Source organism: Triturus cristatus, chromosome 2_2 (assembly GCF_964204655.1).
Source record: "Triturus cristatus chromosome 2_2, aTriCri1.1, whole genome shotgun sequence".
NCBI lineage: Eukaryota > Metazoa > Chordata > Amphibia > Caudata > Salamandridae > Triturus > Triturus cristatus.
In genome coordinates this window covers 214,525,514-214,549,587 of record NC_140582.1, presented here as the reverse complement: position 1 = coordinate 214,549,587, position 24,074 = coordinate 214,525,514, and the positions used below count along the sequence as shown (strand labels likewise).

Here is a 24,074-nt window from a genome sequence, read left to right as displayed (position 1 = left end):
CTGTCATCTCTGGTCCCGCCCCCAAGCCTGGGCTCAAACAGCCAAAATAAAACGATTATAAACAAGAGTTTATTGTTTTTTCTTTTTGCTGCTGGCGGGTGGGGGTGACACTCCTTCGCCATAGCAGAGGAGCCGCCACCGATTTGTTGGATAACCATCTTAACGTATACACCTACACTGCTTACAAACCAGTTAGTGAAATCAGAAATTCATTCCAGGTATATTGTAGACAGCAAACACATGATCGAGCTAAATTGAACAAGAACACATACCTCTGGGAATTTCTTTTTGTTTACATATTCTGTGACGGCAGGATCAAAGAACTTGGCATAACCTTCATTAAGACTGTAGATGTTGCCTTTCTTTTTTATTTTCATGTTCTTGTCTACTAGAATAAATTCTCCTATTGCCTAAAAGAAATATAAAGAAAATAACAGTATTTAATAAAGGTGACACCGTGATTTCCTGTAAATAAAGTTGGTGAGATTTAGAAGATTTTCTGTAAATAAAGCAACCTTGTATTTTTAGGGTAAGATTTGGGCCCGATATGAAACCCCTTAGACCTTCTCCTAGGTAAGAACTTATCACTGAGTAATCACATCTACAACACTGAGTTAATTGAAAAATACTGACATTAGTACTTACTCGCCAATGACATCTCACTCAAGATATTGAATTCTACACCTTACAGTCGGTCATCTGACATTCCTTCTCAACTAGAGGAATTCAGAATTTCCAACAATTAACTTTTTCTGAGTGAGTGAGCGTGTAGATCATTTCAACAGCTTAATCATCATTTATTTTGGGGACACCCCCCCTCCCCCCGCTTAAATGACTTCTCAACCAAACCTGTGTAGGAGGGCAGTGTATTGTTCATGGTATTATTTTGAATAATGTGTACATGCCAGAGTACGGATAAATGCAAGAACACTCAAGGATACGTTTAGGTTTGTCAAGAGTGACAGATAGCTACCACTAAAATGGGGAGCCTTTTAAGGACTATGAGTGGTATAAGGACTCGTTCCTGCTCAACATCCCATTATTGTGGGTGCTCCGGTCATCTGTGTGATACTATACGAGTGTACTCCCCTACAAAGCAGATACCCTTAGCAGGACTTACTAATATTAAATAGTTCTCGAAAGCCTCCTACCGGATCTAGCATGAACCCATTGACTCCAAATTCTGTGGCCAATACCACCATTGTGGCGCTTCCGTAAAGGGCATAGCCGGCTGCCACAATATTACGTCCAGGCTGCAAAGCATCCTTCTCACTAGGCTCATCATCAGAAACCTGAAAAAAAAATAAGAAAAAACACACTATCACCTGGAGACACACAAGTGGAATATTCCTCTATGATACTTCATTTATAAGTGTACTATAATTACAATCCATAACCATAGCAATTCGCCAACGGTGGTGACCAATCGAAATGGTGAATTTCAATATGAAAAGAAGTCTCAAACCAACGGTCATATTTATAAATTAACTAGTTAATTTTTGGGGGGTGGAAATTGCTGGATGAATGTAAAGCAGTTCACCAAAGGCGCACATAAAAAGTAACCTCCTTCTTCAAACCACATTATTTTAAGTAATCCCACCCAGGGAGGCTTGCACGACTATTGTAATACCCAGTTCGCACCTTTTGTTCGCACACAGCCTATTGGGAGCGTTCCCTCATCTGCATAGCACAGGAGTCTGGCCCCATGAAAAAGAGTGAATGATTGAGTGCTTGCCATATTACTGACACAACCTCATGGGCAAAGAGGATCTCAGGAGGAAACTAACTATGCTGCACCTAGAATGGTAGACATCCAGCGCATCCCTCTAGGACGCCTTCTGTGAGAGAGCTAGGAAACACTCAGACAGCCCCCCTTAAAGGCAGGCCAGGTACACTGGCAATGCAAAACAGAGCGGCAGACTGAGCTGTGGCTCTTTACCAATGCTTTGCTCTTTCCTGTAAAGGTGCAAGGGCCATTGTTTTTTGTATTTCGGGGCATGGTTTCAGTCTGCGCCGGACACACCCAGTAAGCGTACACAGTGGTGCAGACCAAGACTGTGTATCTGATTTTATAAGACTGGGTCAAATCTAGCACACACACAGATCTAAGTTTCTTTTCTGACCTTATTTCAGTGGTTTTTCTGTAATTCACAAATTAAAAATGTATTTATCTGCATAAAGTCGATTTTCGGAATAAATGATTTTGCTTGAACTGCAATTTTACAATGCTCCACGATGTTCTCACACTAAGGGGGAATCTGCTAACATCAATGTGGACACAACGTTTCTAGGGCTGTGAAGGCTACATCTAACCCCAGAGAGCTGGGGGATTTTCAGAGGTGGGATAATATCCCTTTCTTTGCAACAGAATAATTGGTTATATTCGGTTCAGATACGAGGGTTCGCAACCACCCATAGAAACAGAAGGGGTAACGCCATTAGTGTGGTCCTGTCCTAAAATCCTAACTCGGCACTATACCAGCAAGTACTATGCAGATGGCAAAAATATTTTTTTAGATTGTTTTTGGAAAGTGTCTTCTGCATATTTTCATAAAGGGACAACGTTAGAAGCAAACTGTGAGCATGTAAGTTTATTCTTTGGACTTGTGTGCATATGGCTAAAAAAGGATGTAGGTATTTTCAATGAAATTTTAGTAAAATATGGTTGATAAACAAGAACGCAGTAAAATGTTTTCCAAGGATTATGTCCAAAGGGTATTGGAGTGGGAGAATACGCACGCATCATGGCCAGTTGCATGAAATTGAGGGGGGGGTCCATTTGACTGGGTGCAGACCACATCCTGAACCTAGAACCCATTTGGAAAAGTCAAGGTCTGGGTTTACAACATTAATCGTGGGCACTTGGTGCAGCCAAAAGCTATGGCCACTGGACACAGAGGATGGTGGCAAGTGAATGCAGGTCAAGTCCATCATGTACTGGGTATTTGATGGGCCATATGAGGTCAAAGGACTTCAAACCATAAGGATGGGTCAATATACACATTTTCTAATGGCTTCCCACACTTACCCCACGAGTCTGAGAAAAAAAACAAGACTAGGCAAATCCCATTATTTAAGGGTGGCTGGCCACAGACCTCATGATTGGTGACCTTAGCTGTGACATCTTGTAATCTAGCTGCACCTCAATTACCTTTCGACTTCCTGAGCAGTCACCTTTCTCCAAGAATGTATATATGGCCTAGGGCCACTGGAATTATGGGATTCTGCATCCGCTGCTTTTCTTTTTTTGTGTGCATAGTTATGAATTTGCCACATTTGTCACATAATTCGTCTGCTGCATAATCTGCAGATTTTAACAAAATATACTTTGTTTCTAGGTCAAACGGATCAAAACTGACTAAAAATGCTGCAAAATGTGTTTGTGTGCAGTGGAAGGCCCTTTGCAAAGGTTAGTTGGTACTCTTTCAGCTGTTTATTTCTGTATTATGTTGTTAACCACATACTAACGAGGTCAACTATTCCCCCCCCCACCCCCGACACCCATGTAGTCAGCATATCAGTATTGGGAACACAATCATGGACACTATATAAGAAGGTTTGCGGGGATAGAGCTGGGGACTGAACACCAACCCACTCCTCGGGGAAACCCATGTATGCAGGTACCAGGCAACCTACCATTGCACGTAATAGTCCACCTGAAGGGTAAATACATTTCATGTTGCTGTTCCTTACATGTGATGTAAAATAGAAGATGGGATGGTTGTTCCGTGATACAATGATATCATTCAACTGCCTGCACTCTCCTGTCAACATGTGTTAATAATGATGTGTAACTATGTACCATGAAATGTAAAACTCCCAATAAAGAAATTTAAACAAAAAACGAGGTGAAATATTTGCCCAGACAGAATTACGATGTGTAAAAAAATATAAAAAATGAAATACTAAAGAAAAAAAGTGCCACATTATGCTGCATAATGTAGTCAGCACTGCTGCACAATTTGGTCCTCCCCTGCCATATAATTTCAGTGGCCCTGCAGTAGTTACAAGGTCTCCAGTTTGGGGGACAAATTAAATTCAATATACTGTTGTTTACTACACTGGCAGTCTATGAAACACCATCCAGCTGATACTGAACCAGGGCACTGAGAGATCACTTTTGTGTTGCTCTGGATTATGAGAACACTTTTTTAATGGCTGTAGGGGCTGCCAACCCAACCCTGAAAGTATCCCTGCGAGATCAAGCCTGTCACACATCACAGTAACAGATCAGAGCGGGCACTTACCTGAAGATTACAGCATTACAGTGGCTTAACATGGTCACTGCTTTGACCAGTCCCTTTGTTATTTAAACCCCCAATCTAGGGATTCTGTTTTCATTGCTAGAAGTTTGGGAATGGAAGATGGGGGAATTCTGCTGTTGGCTGCAAGTTCTGGCGATTTCAGTCGTATAAACGTGAGACAATTGAGATTTTTCACCCATGCTTTGACGTTCGCAGAGCATTCAGTGTCAGAAATAGTGGTGGGATCCTTACAAACCATATGACCCTAGATTTGCCTGGGTCCCTAGTTTACAGAAATGCATGGGTTGGTAGGTTTCACGGGGTGTCTGTCAACCCAAGACCCATACACTGCAGCCAGCCCGTTGGCAAATCCAAGGAAATGTGGGTTTCTAGGCATAGTTATGATGATTGCAGGGCATTCTTGGTAAGGATTCGTGCTGGGATCTACTCAAGCCTTACCACCACCCTGGATTCCTCTGGGTCCCTAGGTTTCAGAAATGCTCAGACATGGTAGAGCTACCTTGATACCAGCCCACTCAGGTTGTAATATTACAGCTACCCCTCATAGTAAGGAAATTTAGTTTTAGGTATGGATTTAATGTTTGCAGAGCATTCAGAGTAAGAAAACATAATTGTATCCACACAAAACACACACCTGTGGATTTCTCAGTGTCCAATTTTTCGAAATGTCTGCAAATACTGCAACTACCTCCATTCCATTGATCGATGTAAGGAAAAATCTTGTAAGTTTACTAGTCCATTTTTTATACTTTCTGTTGCGGGCAATCACCCCGACTACACAAGTGGGTTACCATTTTACCTGTAGAACCGTGGGAATACTAGGCCACTGGTTAACATATTCCAGAACTTTCCTGTGGGGAAGTTTTACGATTTCACCCACAGTTTGACATTTGCGCAACATTCTGGGTAAGAAAAAGTAGTGGGATCTATGCTAGCCAAACCACCCTGTATTCCACCAAGTCTCTAGTTTTCAGAATCCTCTTAGGTTGTTAAGTTTCAGCATTTCTATACCCATGTTTTTATTAATTTTATTTTTCTACCCAACCACACATGTTCTTGTAGTGTCATGGATACGTTTACCTTTTTATAAATGGCAAAAATAGATCCAATGGATGCGAGGCAGTCGATGTTTGACGAGCCGTCGAGAGGATCAAAGCACACCACATATTTACCCTGGAGAATCAAAAGCATGGAGATAGTAAGTGCACATTGTCAAACACTTAGATGACTTTTCAAGCCTGACCCTTCCCCGATTTAAAGAATCAATTATGAAAGGAAAGTTATTTCAAAGCAATTGAATTTGTGTTTACAACAAAAATCTGCCCTATTTTAAGATGCCTTTTTGAAGCCTAAATCATTGTGATAAAATTTTTGGTCGGGCACAAACCTGTGCTGACTCTAGACTAAAAGAGGATATTAGAAGATTTATGAAATATGCAGTGTGTATGACAGGTGAAAAACAGCAAGACTGTTTATTGCAACAAGTTTATTTATCCTAAAGTAATATTAGAATTGGTTATTCGTCATTATCGTCAGTCCTTAAAAGGAATTAATTATTAAGCAAAAATGAATCAATTTGTTGTCTATTTGTGAAACAAATAATGAGGATCATCTCAAAGATAAAACAATTTCTCCCAGAGAGCAACAACAGATCGCCATTCAGAATGCATGCCTGGATTATTAAGGGATTCAAAGATGCTGCCATTTGAGACAGCAATCTGGCTAGGACTAGATATGATTATTAGACCATACAAAAAAGTTGTAGAAAGTAAAAAACATTTTTGTACCTCATGTGAACCACCAATAATATAGTTAAGGATGAAAAGTTGAACTGTACGTAAAATAAGTGTTTGAGATAGGGAACAGCATCAACAAATCACAATTTCTTTACATGGTGCAGCCCACCATATAACAAGCACTGTTAAAGCGGTGAAACATATTGGCTTTGCCAAAGATTTTTGGTATCGGAGATGGCCATTGCAGACGTGTACAGTATTTTGAAAGATATTAGAAAATGCATTAAAAACATGGCTGCTATGGATGTGCACAAAATCCACGGCAGCGATCTTCGAATGCATGCGTCTCACAAAGTTGTTAGTACCGGCCTCGGCAAACTTATTCCAAAAGTTCATGCGGTCTCTTTATTGCATAGTAGATACAGTATCAGCGCGCCATTTATATCAATTTCACCATTAACTTCATAGAAGCAGGTTCATTTTCTGAATTTAAGGTATGCTGTTAATGTCCAGGTCCAAACAATGACTTTAAAAGGCACCATCATCTACACCAATGTCTAAACCGTGTTTCACACACAAGCCATTCATTCACATAAAATGCCATCTTGGATTGCCCCATGTCAGTGTCGACTTTTCCTCTTTTTTCTGTCTATCCTCATACTTGGGGAGGGAAAGGTGTAGCGAGGTGGCCAGAGCGACGGACTCCAGAGCATTGGCGTAGCATGGGGGGCAGTTCGCCCCCGGCGGCATGAGTTTTAGGGGGGCAGCCTCCCCCACACTCTTCCCCCACTCTTACCTGCAGCCAACGTGGGGCGGCGCCCGCAGGAATCGCCAGCACCTCCACCCCGCTCTTACATTCAGCCACCACGGGCAACAAATGCAGAGGCCACCATGGGCAGCATAAGGCCTAGCTACGCCACTGCTCCAGGGCGCGGCGCTCACGGCTCGATCCCCGGCACCGGCGGCAGCTCAGCTCCGCATCATGTGCCTCTGGGCAATAGCTTGCAATCTCCCCAATGGCCCTTAACGGGTGATAAATTTGCGCGTTACAAATGTGGAATTATTATGCTTGCAGATTTGCTTTTCCAGATTACAAATACAGAACTACAAATGCCAGGGAAAACCAACGGGTCATCTACTTACACTCAACATGAGACAGGTGGATTTATCTGTACTTTAGATAGATCACATACTGTAGGATACCCTCTTTATAAAGATTCTAACTATCTGAAAGTTGGAATAGCTGCTACAATACAGTTAAACATGTGCATACGAATTAGCACAGAGAAGTAAATACATGATATTTTGGAATCATGAAGAATAGATGCTGCTGGTCTGTTTTTCTTGACATTTACCAGAACACATTTTTCAGACCGACAAGAGGTCTCTTGGTTCCCATAAAAGCCTCCTTAGGTAAATCTGCACTGCAGGGTTCGGTGTGGCTCAGGGAATAATCAGCAATATTTGCAACGTGTTAATGAAATGACCACTAAGGGCCAGCAGGACCTCGACCACATGGAAAGAACCTCCTGGGGCATGTGTCACACGCCTCCAGAGTAGCACGCAAAGCATAGCTGCCAAGTGGATCAATGTCATGCGTGATACACCCGGCCAATCCAGATGTTTCAGCCAACACTGCTTCCCGTGCAAAGCTGTTGGACACAAGCTTGTAATGCGTAAACGAGGTCTCAAAAGTAAAGTGCTGCAGGGGACTCATCCAGGAACGGCTTCCGGTGTCAAGTCTTCTTTGCCAATATGGAGCTTCTCCGTTCAGTTCAGCCCCTTTGAGCGACTGTAGGTGCGGAGGGTAACCACTCCTCCCCATAGCTCATCCTAGATGGCTTGGAAGGAAAGCATAGGGACCAGGATCTACCCATCATTTCTCTTTACTTTTGTAGAAAGATTTTCGGAAATGCACGTCTCTGACCAGTAAATACCTGAAGAAGGCACACATCTTTCACTGACCGAAACTCAAACCCAACTGAGCAGATTAAAGAACATTCCTATCACAAACTATGCCGGCCTGACTCTATTGTGACAGCCACGCAAAAAGGACAGTAGCTTCCAGGGCCACATGAGCTGGTACAGTATTATCTGCTGGGACGTGGCAATTCTTGGGACCCGTTATAGGAAAGGCCAGATAAGTCTACTTAAGAGACCTCTACAAAATGGAAGACCACAGTGAAACCTCCCATAAACTACAAGGGGCTCCGTTTCATTGTTGACTTCCATTCACTGCCTTCTTGCAGCACCTTGTTTCTATGTGTTCCGACTGTTATCTCTAGAAGCGGGTATTTTATTTTAATTCTTGTCACGATCTCCATTCTTGTTGGTGCTTAATTACGTTTTTGCTTTTATGCTTTTTCTTAGAAGTAGAATGCCAAAACAGTTGCATCCACTAGAGGCCCAAAGCTCAAAACCCATTTTTCAAAAATTGACTGGGAAGAAAGAGAAGAGTTAAGCTCAGTATAAATGTTACAAACACTGTAGAATCCAAGGGACTGGGTGGCCAAGAAGCATGTCAGATGGAACGAGAACTTGCAATCATGGATGTACAACAAAAAGGCAGAAGGACCAATAAATAGAAGATTAAAAACAGAGCGACTCATCTTTTCCCCCTAAAATAAGTCACAAACAGAGGTGGCTTAAACATTTTTTTAAATAAAAAGACAACTTACATTTTTCGAGGGTTCAAGCTGCCATTATTATTTAGTTATTGTCCAGAAAACAGTACCTTTGACATCTCATGGACCCCAAGAATAAAGGAATGGACACCAACTTCAGGAAAGCGTGATAATAAAACTTTAAATAATTACATTCCTGAGCAAGCCCATTCAGTTCAGGATGATTATGAAAGGCATAGAAACCTTCAGCAAAGCACAGTACTTGTCTTGCATAATGCTAACAAACGAAGGCAACAGTTTCGAACCTTTCGCTATCAGCACCAAACCTCCTCGTCCTTTACTAGGCTTAAAAAAAAAAATATGAAGCTAGAACTAACAATGACAAAGCAGTGCACCGAGCGCACAGCCAACACAAATTGGCAAAGCCAATCGGTCTTGCGTTTTAATGGCGATACCTGAACATGTGGCTTTTGCCCAGGCTGTTCAGCAATGGCAAAAAGAAAGACAATTGTTTGGCAATGCAGAACAGCATAGACAAATAAATAAATACATAGCCAAACCCGGATTAAAAATACAAAACGCATGAACCACCATCCTTGGGCAAAGCCACCTTATGATGCGCCAAAGATGTTTTTAATTTTTTTTTAATTTTTAACTTCCCATTCTAAGATGGGTGACGCCAGTCTTGGGTAATTTTGGTGCGAGAGGTAATTTTTTAAAAAGTATACACGAAAGTTCAAAGATAAAGCTGCAGCCCGGTAGCAAACTACAGCTGCTAGGCCCTCCACAAAAAAAAATCCCAATGGGGAAAGGGCAAGGAAAGACCAGGTTGGGAGGGGGGAGGGGGGGGACAGAAATGCAGGAGATGGTGGGCCTGAGAGCAAGACCGGAAACAGCAGGGGAGCAGCAGGGTGGGGAGCAATGGAGAGCCATTAATAGAATACATTTTAAAAAGCTGGATAGGAAGGTGTGAGGGAAGCAAAGGGGGGGGGGACTGTTTGGGTAGGAGAGAAGAACACAGACTACGTGGAACAATAATTTGAGTGGGCAAGCAACATAGGCGGGAGAAAGCAATAACACATGTGCATCCCATGGAGTGCTGCAAGAAAGACAAAAGAATAGTTCCCTTAATAATATCAGTGAAAGGATTCAAGCTATGCAATCGAAAGGAAACCCAAAGAGAAGAAGAGGAAGGAAGAACATCAATAAGCAAGCAAATGAGACTGCCAAGATGGCCAACCAATGTTGAGCAAAGGGCTGAACAAAGCCCACTGAAAGTGTCGGTACAGTACACAACGGAGCTTCAACTTTAGACAATTAAGAAAACCTAAAAATACGAAGAGAATTGATAGACAACAAAAAAAACAACAACAAAAAACATGTAGATTACTAACCCTCCTCTCAGCTTCCACTATGATGGCGTGTGTGTCCTCTTCTGACACAAGAACGCAGGCGCTATAGGACGCCTTCAGTGTGTTAATGACCATGTCATTGGAGAGAACGTCCAGCTTCTTTACCTGGTCTCCCGTCACATTTGTAGAGCCAGCAATTCCATACCTAAAAGGCAAACAAGGTCTATTAATGAATAAAGACAGGGTTTTGGAATGGTAAATATATTGAATAATCAACAATTGTACACATTCTTGCAGATTCCCTACACAAGCTCAATAAACTACCCACTCTGCCTCGCATAACTAATAAGCGAATGCCTACGCTTTCCCACAAAAACTCAACATAAAAAAATGTAATCAGAAAAAACATCAGAGTTGTCCCACAAAGCCCTATAGTTCTGACACTGGAGTCCTACACATCCAATCAGTAAAGTCCTCAGCGTTTGCTAAACCAGTCATCCTTAGGATGGTTTCCCCAAACATTTTACCTGCTTACTTCCTCTTTTTGCGGATTTTTTTTGTTGGCCTTAGGACTCTGAGCACTTTACCACTGCTGACCAGTGCTAAACTCAAAGCGCTTCTCCCCTAAACATGGTAAAATTGATGTATACACAATTGGCATATTTAATTTACATGCAAGTCCCTTGTAAAGTGGTACAACATATACCTAGGGTCTGTAAATTAAAAGCTACTAGTGGGCCTACAGCTCCGATTGTGCTGCCTTTCAACCCAGTTTCAGGCCTCCCACTGCAGGAACTGTGAGTGCAGTTTACTGCCACTTCAACTTGTCATTTAAAACACTTTGTCAAGCCTTAAACTCCCCTTTTATTAGACGAGTCACCCATAAGGTAGGCCCTAGTTAGCCAATAGGACAGGGTGCTGTATAAGTAAAAAGGTAGGACATTTACTTTTAAGTTTTGCATGTCCTGGTAGTGACAAACACCCAAAGTCATTTTTCACTACTGTGAGGAATACTCCTTTTATAGGTTAACATTGGGAATTCCTTAATACACTCGAGTTGTAATTCCTGATTAGAAAAGAGTAGCCTGGTCATGGTTTTATATCTTTGGAATGGTAATGATAAATCGTCTTTACTGGTAAAGTTGGATTGAACATTACTATTATAGAAATGCCACTTTTAGAAAGAGGTCATTTCTCTGCTCTTACTGCTCTGTGTGCCTACAACGCGACTACAACACATCCCCGAGGGTTGGGAAAAGAGTGGATAGAAGGAAAGTGAACGTAGAAACGCATAAGCAAATCTACACATACATGTTTGCTTGTGCTAAAATACAGTTCACAAATATTTTCTAAGACTATGATTTATTGACCTACTACTGTAAATTCTTGTGAATGTATGAAAGATGTAAATCTGCACAGTGCAAGGATATATACCATGGGTGCACTTTCGAGATTTCTTTAATAAGTGGGCCCCTAATTAGGTCTGGCGTATACCAAGACCTTTTGAGTTTATTAAAATTCTCTATATCTCCATCGATTGGCTGGCTTCACAACGAATAACAGTATTCTGCTCTTTCACAAGGAGCATATTGGCACACAAAATAGTAGTTTTGTTCAGTTCCAGGAACTAATGTGGCAATGTGTGCTTTTTGAGGCCAAACATTTTTTTTTTTTGCCTTTTGCCAATGCTTGGCATAATGGCGAGAGCCCGGCAGCTCCCACGCTCCCACGCCAATAAGGTTTTACAAAAATCACGCCAAAACAAGAAACACATTGACAAAACCAAAAGGCTGACCATCAATTTCAGACCCACTGACTTTGCCAATGCTGGTTTATTTTTGTTTCCCATAATCTTGTTGAAACTGGTTGAACCAATTTTCCGTTAGGAATATTTTTGGGAAATACTAGCATGCATCAACACATTTTATAAATGATGCTGCAAAAAAATGGTACCTAACATTTTACATTCGTTAAGTAAATTTTTTTTGCTAGCATTTTTTCGTGAATATTTTATTTTGAAAGCAAATCAATCACTCATAGTATTTGTAAAGCGCACTGCATACCCGCGAGGGTCTCGAAGCTAAGGGGGGGGGGGGAATGCTGCTACTGTCCGAAGAGCCAGGTCTTGAGGAGTCTTCTGAAGGTCAGTAGGTCTTGTGTCTGACGTAGGCGGATGGGGAGGGTGTTCCACCTCTTGGTGGCGAGGTGGGAAAATGATTTGCTGCCGGCGGTCACTCTTCAGATGCGGGGACAGTGGCGAGGGCGCGGTCTGCTGAGCGGGCGGGTGGGGGTGTAGAAGCTGAGCCGTCTGTTGAGGTACACTGGTCCGGTGTTGTGGAGTGACGTGTGTGCGTGGTGAGGAGCTTGAAGGTTATCTTCTTGTTGACAGGGAGCCAGTGCAGGTCTCTCAGGTGGGGTGTGATGTGGCTGCGGCGAGGGATGTTGAGGATCAGGCGTGCGGAGGCGTTCTGGATGCGTTGGAGCCGTTTCAGGAGTTTGGCCGAGGCTCCTGCGTAGAGGGCATTTCCATAGTCCAGTGGGGATCAATCCACTTGTAGATCCTGAGGAGCATGCAGAGGGTGTTGAAGCAGGAGGAAGAGACAGCGTTGACCTGCTTCGTCATGGAGAGGGTGGAGTCGAGGATGACCCCTAGGTTGCATGCGTGGTCGGTGGGTGTTGGGGCTGTTTCTAGTCGGCCACCAGGAGTCATCCCAGGCCGAGGGGTTGGATCCGAGGAGGAGGACCTTCGTCTAGTCCGAGTTCAGCTTCAGTCGGCTGTTCTTCATCCAGTCGGCGACGGCCTTCATTCCTTCGTGGAGGTTGGTTTTGGCGGTGTGGGGGTCCTTGGTGAGGGAGAGGATCAGTTGGGTGTCATCAGCATAGGAGATGATGTTGAGGTTGTGCAGTCAGGTGACGTGGGTGAGCAGTGCCATGTAGATGTTAAACAGCGTTGGGCTGAGCCCTGGGGTATGCCGCAGATCATCTCGGTGGCTTCGGAGCAGAAGGGGGGGGGGGGGGGAGGCGGACGCTCTGTGTTCTGCTGGAGAGGAAGGAGGTGGACCAGTCCAGGGCCTTCTCTTGGATTCCGGCATCGTAGAGGCGTGTTCGTAGTGTGCGGTGGCAGGTCGTGTCGAAGGCGGCTGACAGGTCCAGGAGGATGAGGGCCGCGGTTTCTCCGTTGGTCCTGATGTCATCGGTGGCGGCAACAAGGGCAGTTTCGGTGCTGTGGTTACTGCGGAACCCAGATTGGGAAGGGTCTAGGATGCTGTTCTCCACCAGGAAACTCGTCAGTTGTTTGTTGACGGCCTTCTCGATGACCTTCGCCGGGAACGGGAGCAGGGAGATGGGTCACAAGTTCTTGAGGTCCTTGGGGTCCGCCTTGGGTTTCTTGAGTAGAATCATTTATCCTGACTAGGGGGTGCGCGACCAAGATGGCCGCACCACCAATAATCCGGATTAATCGCTTCTCAATGGGCAGCAAAACACGTGTAATCAGCAGCAGAATTCTTCAGAGGACGGACGGTGGTTCGTCTAGGTCCCGCAGACCTTTGGGACAACGCGGCGGCCAGATTTGTACCGATGCGGTCGCGACGGAGCAAGGAATGGTACAGAGCCACGGGCACAGTCACTAATTGAGGATGGTGCTGTGCACCAGGCGCGGGCCACAACCGCTGTGCGCTTGTGAGCCCAGGCCTGGAGAACAAGTCGGGGGCTTGACACGACCCAACAACACTCACTAGAACCTCCGCGATGGCAACAAAAAGAAGGTGGGGGAGTAAAGCTAAAGCGCTGGGGGCAGAACCGTAGGATACATGCAGGCCAGACGAGGCGCAGCTCCTGCTGCGAGTGCTAGAAGCAGACACAGGCGGCTCCCATATGCCCCTTGATACCAACATAACTGCCTGCACAGCGGAAGCCCCCAGCGCGATAAACAAAGACAGACAACCGCAGTTCCTGAGGGCTGCAGAGGGGATGGACGACGTGTCCTGGGTGCCGATTCTACATTCTGCGGGCTACGGCGGACCTCATGAGGTCTCGGGGGAGCAGGGCAACCCTGCCAGGTGAAGCATCGGCGCACCGTACCAGACTTGGGCACAGGAACTCTGACCAGGCAGGGACTGAACGGAAGGACTCGCAGTCAGGCATTTAGGCCTATAAGCATGAAAGGACATCACCACGCTCGTGAGCACATGCTACTGGTACCCCGAACCACAGCTGCTAATTTCAGGGCACATGTTCATTGCTAGGTCAACTTACTGAGACCCTAGGGTTCCTTTTTCTGTTTTTTACGGCATTTTAAAAAACAAGAAGCGGACAGGAAGAGCAGACACGGGCCCTCGCGACATCAAACTAGCCAAGTATTAGTAGCCGGCGCAGTGCCCTTTGAAACTCCGCAACCCTAACAGACCGGCACGAGTGGACCACCGCTAATAGGGGCCCGGGACATTCTCCAGCAGTATATATTGAGAGACTGTGAATCGTGTATGCCGAATCAGACAACCACCCTACAGTACTACAAAGGCTGGGATCAAAGTGTGGGGCGGTGCTGACCAGGAAGGACCAACAGTGAAGAACAAAATAGGGCAAACAGACAGAAAGCATGTCGAAACTGCCATTTGAGGCACAGAAAACCCCCCGCTCACGGAACGAAGAGCAAGCGGATGCTGAGGCTGGAGATCCCTACTCCTCACCATGAAAAACAGCCTAACATCCATTGCGTCCAAATGGACACCATGTCCACACACATGGACATAATTGTCCATAAAAAACAACCACATACTCACAGAGGCGGAAACCAGAATCTCGGATCTGGAGGACAGCGCAATGAGAACAAAGAACCACTCTCCCAAATGGATCGTCTGCTGAAGATAATTGCAGCTAAAAACGAGGATTTAGAGGCGCACTCGCACCAGAATAATGTGCGCGTACTAGGTTTACCTGAAACTACGAACACTGGTTGCATGGAAGACTAAATAGAACGGTTGCTCTGTGAGGTGTTTGGGGCAGAAGTTTTCCTCAAAGCACTTGGTGACCGAGAAGGCACACAGATCATTGGGAGCGCACCCTCCCCCCAGAGTGCCACCGCGACCTATCATAGTTTAGATTCCTTAATTACCGTGACAGGGATGCAGTGCTACGTCTTGCACGGGAAAAGAAGAAAGTAGAATACGAAAACACAGTCCTCATGTTCTATCCGGACTTTACGCCGACAGTGCAAGAAGAAAGTTCATTGCAGTTAAGCGGAAACTACAACAAACCCAAATAGAATATGCCATGTTGTACCCAGTGCGACTCTGCATCGCCCACAAAGGGAAACAATACTGCTTTCAGAACCCAGAACAAGCAGAGGACTTTCTGAAAAAGAACCAACGTGCATCGTTCAACGGCAACACCAACAGGACCAGATCCCATTCTCCCTCATCAAAAATTTACTGATGGCGCAATAAATGATGAATAACTGTGTGAAACGGGACACGCTGAGAAGGCTCAGCAACATAGCCCCTAGGCCAAACTGACCTCCCAACTAGAATGGGGAACATGATGAAGCGGGACGACCCCACAAACATGGCCTAGAAGATATCCCTGGGCCCAGAACTCTCGAAGCTATATGAGGTGCCCTTTTAGGTCTCGCCTGAGCCAGCTCATGAGCTGCTCTGCGAGACATTTAGTTAGTGGATTTTCAAAGTGCTACCAGAGGCTTTTCCTGGCCTCAAGCTTGCGTTCACGAGCGCGTGCACGCTCGCAGCCGCCAGCTTTCAGCGACCGAAGCGCCATCTGGATGCGATCACTTTCACTTTTGCCACTTTTACTACCCCGTCCCTTCTCCCCCTCACATCGCACACCACTCGCCAGCCCGATCTAGTATGCGGGTAGGACCGGCATTAGATGGAGAGCCTTCTTCCCCTCGAATCATCCACTGTCTTCCTTCACCATTTCAAGTTGGCGCTGCAGATAGTGGGGAAACTACGTAGGATGTTTCTTGCATGGCGCTATTTAGGGCTCTGCTCGGACAAGGGGGAGCCCTCACGCTCCCTCGCTGGATAACTTCCGGGAATCCACTCGGGAACTGCTGGACTTGTTGGAATCATCTGCTACGGTGGTAAGGAGTCTGGCTGTGTCCTTTTTAAGCTCTTTTTTTGCCCTTATTCAGCTCCCGGGAAGACACCCTGGGGGTATCTTTGGTATGGGACGTGTCAGTTTTCTACCCGTAAGGCCCCTGGGTTGTTTCAGTGCGGTTCGGTTACCAGTCTCTCGTTATATTTAATTACCGGCCGGTACAGCAGCGCCCATCTGGCCCTGGCTGTGACGTCACCTCTTGCCATTTAGGACCGTAACTATTTCTTGTACGTGGGCCCTCATGTTTTTCCGTCTTCAGTTGACCCACGGGCAGGCGGGATGCAAAGAGTCAGGACTGCTTGCAGCCATTGGCCCACCACATCCAGACACACATTCTGGCATTACAATTTTTGGAGTAGGAACCCCACAGTCACTCGGGGGCACTAATATCCCAAGGAATTTTTCTCTAATCCCTGCCTGGTTTCCATTTCGTACAGCCTACCCCCTCCCCCCCTTTTCCCATCACGCTTTGGGACCGGGTGATCCAGGACCCTCTACCCCATTACTGATCTATTTGGACATTAATGAGTTCCCTCTGTTTATTCCACAGGGGACTTTCTCTCTCCCCCGCCCTAAATACAGGTATCTTTGATCTGGATTTGGACTTATCGCTCCGGTACCAGGCTGAGAACATAGGTTCCTTTTTCGGCATACTGTCTTTCATTTGAACTCCTGTCTGGCTTCCGTCTTCATCACGTCTCGGCAAGTTTGAGATCGTTAGAGGAAGGGTTCCCGTGCTTCCCCATCTTTTAACAAGAATACTGACTTTTGTGTGAATCTGCGAGTAAAAGATATATTTTTTGTTTTAATGGGTTTTTCTTTAAGGGATACCTTTTATTTCATTTGATTTTCAGATGTTCCTGGACTTTAGACATGTTTGACTTATTTTATGTAAACTCAAGTATTGTTTTCTGTATTAATGGAGTTTACTCATTTCACAGTGCAGATGTGATTGGTAAGGTTTTTTTCAGGTATCCCTATTAGCGGCATCTCTGTATTGACAGCAATGCTGTTAAGTTAGAATAGTAAACCTATAAGTCCCTGTGTATTCTTGCATTGATCATCTTGTGCAGTCAATATTGTTGCTAACTGCCTCTCACTACCCCCTCCCTCCTTGTTAGTCACCGGGCTGAATCGGACGCCGGTTCTCTTATCACAAGCTTCCCACGTCACGCCCCTCCTTCGCTCGTCTTCCTTCTCAGCCCTGCCTTGTTCCCTATTGTTTCCGTCCTACCTTCTTACCAGGGATCAATAGGTATCGCTTTTGGGACCTTAGAAGTATTTAGTTATGCAGCACAATATCTTTGGTGCAGCAACATCAACTGTTGCATGGCTAAACACTTATAAGGTCCCAAAGGCGAGACCTATTGGCTATGCCAATGCTTGTTTCCTTTGTTATTGAAACATGCTTTCCTATGTGTGATAGTGAAGAACATGTACAGGTCCGGCCCCCCCACACACTTCCATTGGTTGGAAGTGCCCCCCGTCAGTGGGACACAATGAGAAGGAGGGAAGTCGCAAGCCTCCTAACAACACCTCCACGGGAGACTCCCTACTTAAATTTTTTCTACGTAGTATGATAGTTAGGATGTCTGTAGACAAGACATACTGTTTGTTGTTCTTTTAGTTCCGATTTGGGAAGGGAAAGAAATGCATATCCGACAAGTTGGGGAAGTCTGTGTGGGAGGGGGAGGGAACGGGTTATCAGTCACATTATCAGGTCCTACCATGACAGCCTTTTAGATCAGCGCATGTCAGCAAATCTGGATATTGCCACAAAACGTGTTAGGCCTATCTTCATCAAACTCAATAGACCATGACAATCCCGAAGTCATTAGTTAAGCTACACTGTATGTCCTGGAATGTCGGAGGGTTAAATAACCCAAGTAAAAGACGGCACAGCTTAGGTTATTTGTATAGATACCAAACACAAATTGCCTTGCAACAAACTTTGCTGCCAGTTGGGCATCACATCGTTATTTCTAGTCTTACTCCACATATGCAAGGGGGGTAGCGATCCTCATCAAAAAGAACACACCATTTGTGCCAGGAGGAACCTTGATTGACCCGCAAGTACAATATTGCATAGTATGGGGCTGCTTGTGGTCGCATGTAGTCACAATCATGAATGGTTATGGTCCCAACACGGATGACCCCGACTTCTTTACTACGCTATGGGGCAAGATACCAGATGTAGGAATGACATACATCCTTTTTGAGGGGGGGATTTTAGCACAGTAGTCTTGCCCACACTAGATAGATCTCCCCCGTCACCACAGTACTATACTGAAGCTCAAGGACAGCTTGCAAGGATCATTACAGACAAATACCTATTAGATGTATGGAGGCACTCACACCCCACAGTCAAAGAGGGCGCTCCGTGGTGCACTCAACTTGGTCTAGGTTAGACTACTAGATAATCTCAAGGGGTATGGGGCATTGGGTAGATCAGGTTGAACACCTAGCAAGGACTAATTCTGATCCCAGTGAGAATGACACTCTATCCTAGGATGTGAGCCGCCATACAATAAGTGGCGAATAAACCAAATCGCACTGCTGGATGTAGTCTTCAAAGACGAGATAGGACAAGAAATACAAGAATTCTTTGAATGCAACATTGATACGGTCCCAAAAGTCAACATGGTATGGGAAGCATTTAAAGTCAACAAGAAGATGCAGCATAACTATGCTGTATACCCATTCGCACTGCTGGGAAGAATTGCGTCGTAAACTTATTAGCTTTTCATAAACTTTATTCAAAAAGTATTCACTTGTTGTCCAACTTGACATGATTAATGCACGATAAAACTGGCCAAATATCCTTCTGCTTCACGTAAAATAGTTGTGCCAATCCGGGCCTCTTACTACTTTATGTCGAGACATTTAGTTAATGGAATGCAGCACACATCATACTCCCAATGCATATCGGGCATCCCTTTTTTTTGCCCTTCGTCAGGGGAAACTGTTTAAATAAAAATTAAACCTGTGATTACTTCTCCTCCTTTATACTCCAAGGTCTAACCTCAAACCCCCACACTGTAATCTCACTCTAAATGAAATTCGCTTTTTATTCACTGAACTCAATCACTGACCCTTAAAACCCTCCTAACTGTGTCCAAAGTTTGTTAAACGCAGTGACCTCCCCCTCTCCAAACCTCGTTGTTAGCATTTAAGTCACCATGAGGGGACTCTGCATCACAAAAGGGGAGGTATATTAAAGGACATCGGAGCGCAGGTAAGTAAGCTAGACACAGAGATAAAAAGACTAGAGGGAACTTAATAAACCAACCACAGAAGGAAGCGTAAAAGCCACCCTACAGGATAAAATAACAGATTATACAGACACAGCAGAAAGGGAATTCCTATTCAGAAGTAAATATCACAGAGCGAGAATTTATGGTGAGGGAGACCATCCATGGAAGGCTATTGCAGATTACATCAGACAACCTAGGCTCTCTAACTATGTAACTGAGCTGCAAGATCCCGAGGGAACTATTCATAAGAATGCCACTGAAATAATGCATACATTCACGACATATTACTCTACCCTGTATACCTCACAAAGGACCCAGCCACTAAACCTCCCACAATACCTTGAGGACGTTGCACTAGCTGGGCTTGGAAATTCTCAGAGAGACTTTTTAGCAGCAGAACTTGAAGTTGATGAAATCACAGCAGCCATCATGCAAATGAAATCGGGGCGGGCTCGGGGGGATCAGATGGGCTGCCTGTAGAGTTTTACAAAACCTATGCCACACAACTAGCTCCCATTCTAAAAAAAGGTGTTCGTTGAGGCAAGCGAGGATACCATACTTCCATTGACAATGGATAGAGACCATGATAATCTTGTTGCTCAAACCAGGTAAACCAAAGGAATATTGGGAGTCTTAGAGACCACTTTCGCTGATAAACTAGGACACTAAAATCCTCGCCACGGCCCTCTCAAATAGGCTAAACTTGTTAATGGATAGATTGGTATTACCCGATCAGGCTGGGTTTATACCAGGGAGAGACACATTGCATAACCTCCGTACGCCGTTCGTTGTTATTCAAGACATAGACCCAGACATTGCAGCGGTGGCAGCATTTCTTGATGCCACCAAGGCATTCGACTACGTGGAATGGAATTACCTAACTGGAATCCTCCGGCATATGGGAATACCCCCTGGCTTCCTTAAATGGATAGAGCTTCTATACTGGATGCCCTTGGCTACCGTCATAATTTATGGATCCCGCTCCGCCCCCCCCCCGTTTGCAATCACAAGGGGATTGAGGCAGGGTTGCCAGGTATCTCCAATATTATTTGCTCTAGCAAACGAACCGCTGGCAGCAAAACTGAGACAACACCACAAAGAACGGGACATAGCATATCCCACCAGGCACATCCCCATATTATATGCAGATGACATTACCCTCCATGTTAAGGATCCACAAGACAGTTTAAACCCATTATTAAGAGAAATTACCAAGTTTGGAGACTATTCGGGCATAAATATTAACTGGAAAAAATCAAGCATATTACCCTCACTGATGAGCTTACACCCTATGTCCTGGACTCCTGGAATAGATTGAGACGGATATCAAATATTTCGGGAGCTGGATTACAAGAGCTAGAGGCGAACTGATGCGCACAAACTAAGGTAAGCCCTTAGACACCTTAACAGATTCTATAACTCGCTGGATAGCAATGCCACTGTCCATGGCAGGGAGGATATCATTAATAAAAATGGTTATTTTGCCTAAAATGCTGCATTTATTCACAACCATTCCCAACAATCCAGGCAAAGCATATTTCAAAGCCCTACGGACGCAATAGATCGGTCTGATTTGGGGCGGGGCAAACAACCAAGACTCAAGTGGGAAGTATTGACTCGCAAGGGGGATTCGAGGTACCAGACCTCGAATTATATTACTACTGTGCACAAGCACATTATGCAATATATTGGTTTCATCCACCCCAGTTCATGCCACATTTAGTAGTCGAAATGGGATATATGGAACCCACCCCCCTTTTCAGGATTTATCTCCACACAGCAAAAAACGCGAGATGCAGATTCCTCTACTGTATCATGCACCCACACATCATGGAGGAAAATTGCTGCCGGGATAGATGTGCAGATGCTACACTCTCCCCGTCTGTCTATAAAATACCACCCAGACCTACAGGTTACTTACGAAGGGCATTGCAGACAAGTTTTAGACAAAGTCCAGATACAGACATGTGGAGATCTCTATGTAGATGGGGTGTTTTTAACAACAGAACAGCTCTTCGAGGACAAGGACCCTACCACGATGGAATTGTTTATGTTTGTTAGACTTAGACAAAGTATTCGGGCTATAACCCCAGAGTTCCCAAAAGAACAACAGACCCCCCTACCACTGCAGGATATACTGCAATCAGAACCACCTCGACATGTGACCTCGCGTGTATATCACAGTACACAAAAAGCAGTCACTCTGCCCCAGCTATCATCGCAACTAGCATGGGAGGAGGAACTGGGTACGCCAATATCGGACAAACAATGGGAGTATTGTTGCAAACAGGTAGGGGGCATCTCAGCCAATAGTACGCTGAGAATGATACACTAGAAGTTCCTGAATCGCCTGTATTACACACCGTCCAGATTATACAAGCTTCACCTACGCGATAACGACAGATGTGTGCGGTGTGGATGGGAGGGGGTAGGATTCCTACACCAAGCATGGGAGTGTCCCACTACCAATGAATATTGCCAACAGGTTTTTGCACCAATGGCACAAATGGTGGGCCCCCAGCACTCCAGATAACCCCTAATATAGCCTTACTGCGATATACTGAAAAAGTCGAAAACGCACACAAGAAATTCACAGCATTAGGATTTCTGATAGCAAAAACGCAAAGTAGTTTGTTAATGGGGAGAGGCAGGCCCCCTAAATTCAAAGAGTGGCTCCAAAATATGATAACATGGCAAGAGCAAGCATTTACCCATGCAGGATAACTCCCACCCACATCAAGGCCAAAAGATATATGGGACCCCTTGAAGACTTACCTCCTGACTACTCCAGATACAATACAAGCCACTCCAGAGGGACAGGATGTTACGGGGTAATGAGAAAAACAGAAGTAGAGACAGATATACCAACCTATTTAATGTCAATAGAATAAATATGCTTTGTACAGAGCCAAATGGTAGCAAATGTGAGGTCGCAGAATAGAGGAAGGGAATAGCTCATAAAAAATTGCTAGGATGAAGCATGTTTGTAATGTGTGTAACAAACCTAAGTACGATCAACCATGCCATGATTCATCCGTAGTGTCAACCACTCATGCGAAATTTAATGACACGATGTAAGTTAGTACTGACTGCCCTGTAAAATAGTGTGACTGATTTATCTTTCCTTTCTTGTATATTTGAAAATGCTTAATAAAAACAAACTTTTTTTTATTTTTTAAAAAGGAATCATCCATCCTGCTTTCAAGCTTCTGTAAAGGTTTGCATCTAATCCGAGACAATTTTGTGAGCATTGTACATAGCCTCATACTGCTAAACTTTGAATACATGTCTATACATGTGTAGACATTTTTATACAGGAACCGCTGTCAGTAGTGCAGTCCGAGCTTAAAAGAATTCTTTAGAACGCTCACTCTAATAATAAAGGCTTTGCATTAATGAACCATAAATATAAGTTTGAACAGCGTTACAATATGAACACAAAAATGACCGTAACTGCAGACAACGCCCTTCCCTGATCCTTAATATGGTACTATAAACTGGCAGCCAAAGGGTCTGTGCTGCAGGGAGTTTGGCCTACTTGTCCCAAGAACAAAATACACATGAACATTTTTTGTACTTGACCCGAAAAAAGATGTCCTGGGCATAGGGCAATAGGAATTCTACACCCCTGCTAACTCCTACCCCCTTAATGTGCGGAGTGTGTCTTTCTCCACAGCTCTCCTAGGTCCGCTGCCCCCAGGATCTGGCCCGGTGCCTCAGCTGTCCAGGCTATCAGTGAGCCCCCCCCCCCCCCCCCCCTCACTGCGGCTGAGGGCTCGGACCACAAGCTTGACTCCTCAGGCATAATAAAGAAGTGAGTCCGAACCCTGTTGATTACTTTCAGGTGGGCCAGGACAGCATCATGTAACCTAGTCCCATAATCCTCGTTTTTTGTTTAACTACAGCAAAGGACTGCCATAGGTGCAGCACCTTCTGAGTATAATCAAGAAAGATGCAAATTATACGGCTGTCATATCTGGGACCGCTCGCCCTGCAGACCGCCTGAAGGGTCACATCTCTGCCACAGTATTTTAGGATTTTAGCTTTTATTGCTCTCGGGGTGCCCCCCGGGGTGGCAGTATCCTGTGGGCCCTCTCTATAATGAACATCGGCGACAGGCCACTTGGGCCAATAGTAAGTAGACAGGATCTACTTCTCAAGAAACAACTCCAGTGCAGTGGTCTTGACCGCCTCAGGAAACCAAACAAATCTCAGGTTCTGGCACCTTGAACTTCCCTCTGCATCCTCCTCACGTTCTTCCAAGTGTCTAGTGGCCACTTAGAGTGTGGAGACCGTGGCCCTTAGATTTTGCATTTCTTCTGCAAGAGCGTTGTTGTCTGCTCTGTTTCTTCCAATCTCTCATTCACTTTGCTTAAGTTCACTCGCAGGAGGTTAACATCTAGAGCAATGGTATCAATATTTGATTCAAGCATGGATCTGTGGTGTTTGATTGCTGCAAGGATTTGGGGGTCTGGGACTGCTGACCCAGACTCTCCACTGGTTGTCGCGGCCAGGGGGCCTCCGCTGTCTGGGCCGAATGCAGTGTATTGGTCCATCCTAGTCGGTTGGGTGTTTCCGAGCTGCCTATCCTTCCCAATAGTCACCAGCAAGCCTGTGGGCCCAGAGTTCTTCCCCCAGGATTTCCACTCACCTAGACAGCATACAATAGTTTTTTCCCCCTCACCCCCGCTCACCGGGGTCCACTAAAACCGATCACCCAGTACCT

The 24,074-nt window shown here is 45.0% G+C and overlaps 1 protein-coding gene across 1 annotated transcript in view; it reads right to left on the bottom strand.

The window, feature by feature from the left end:
* The window catches only part of LOC146862053 (fructose-1,6-bisphosphatase 1-like), a 52,468-nt gene that overhangs the window by 15,594 nt on the left and 12,800 nt on the right, over positions 1–24,074 (bottom strand). Inside the window, exons 2-5 of the mRNA XM_085641245.1 lie at positions 10,020–10,182; positions 5,346–5,438; positions 1,152–1,292; positions 273–410 (exon numbers count right to left, since the gene is read on the bottom strand). Of these exons, the coding sequence (XP_085497371.1) occupies positions 273–410; positions 1,152–1,292; positions 5,346–5,438; positions 10,020–10,182 (535 nt within the window). The remainder of the gene's footprint in view (positions 1–272; positions 411–1,151; positions 1,293–5,345; positions 5,439–10,019; positions 10,183–24,074) is intronic.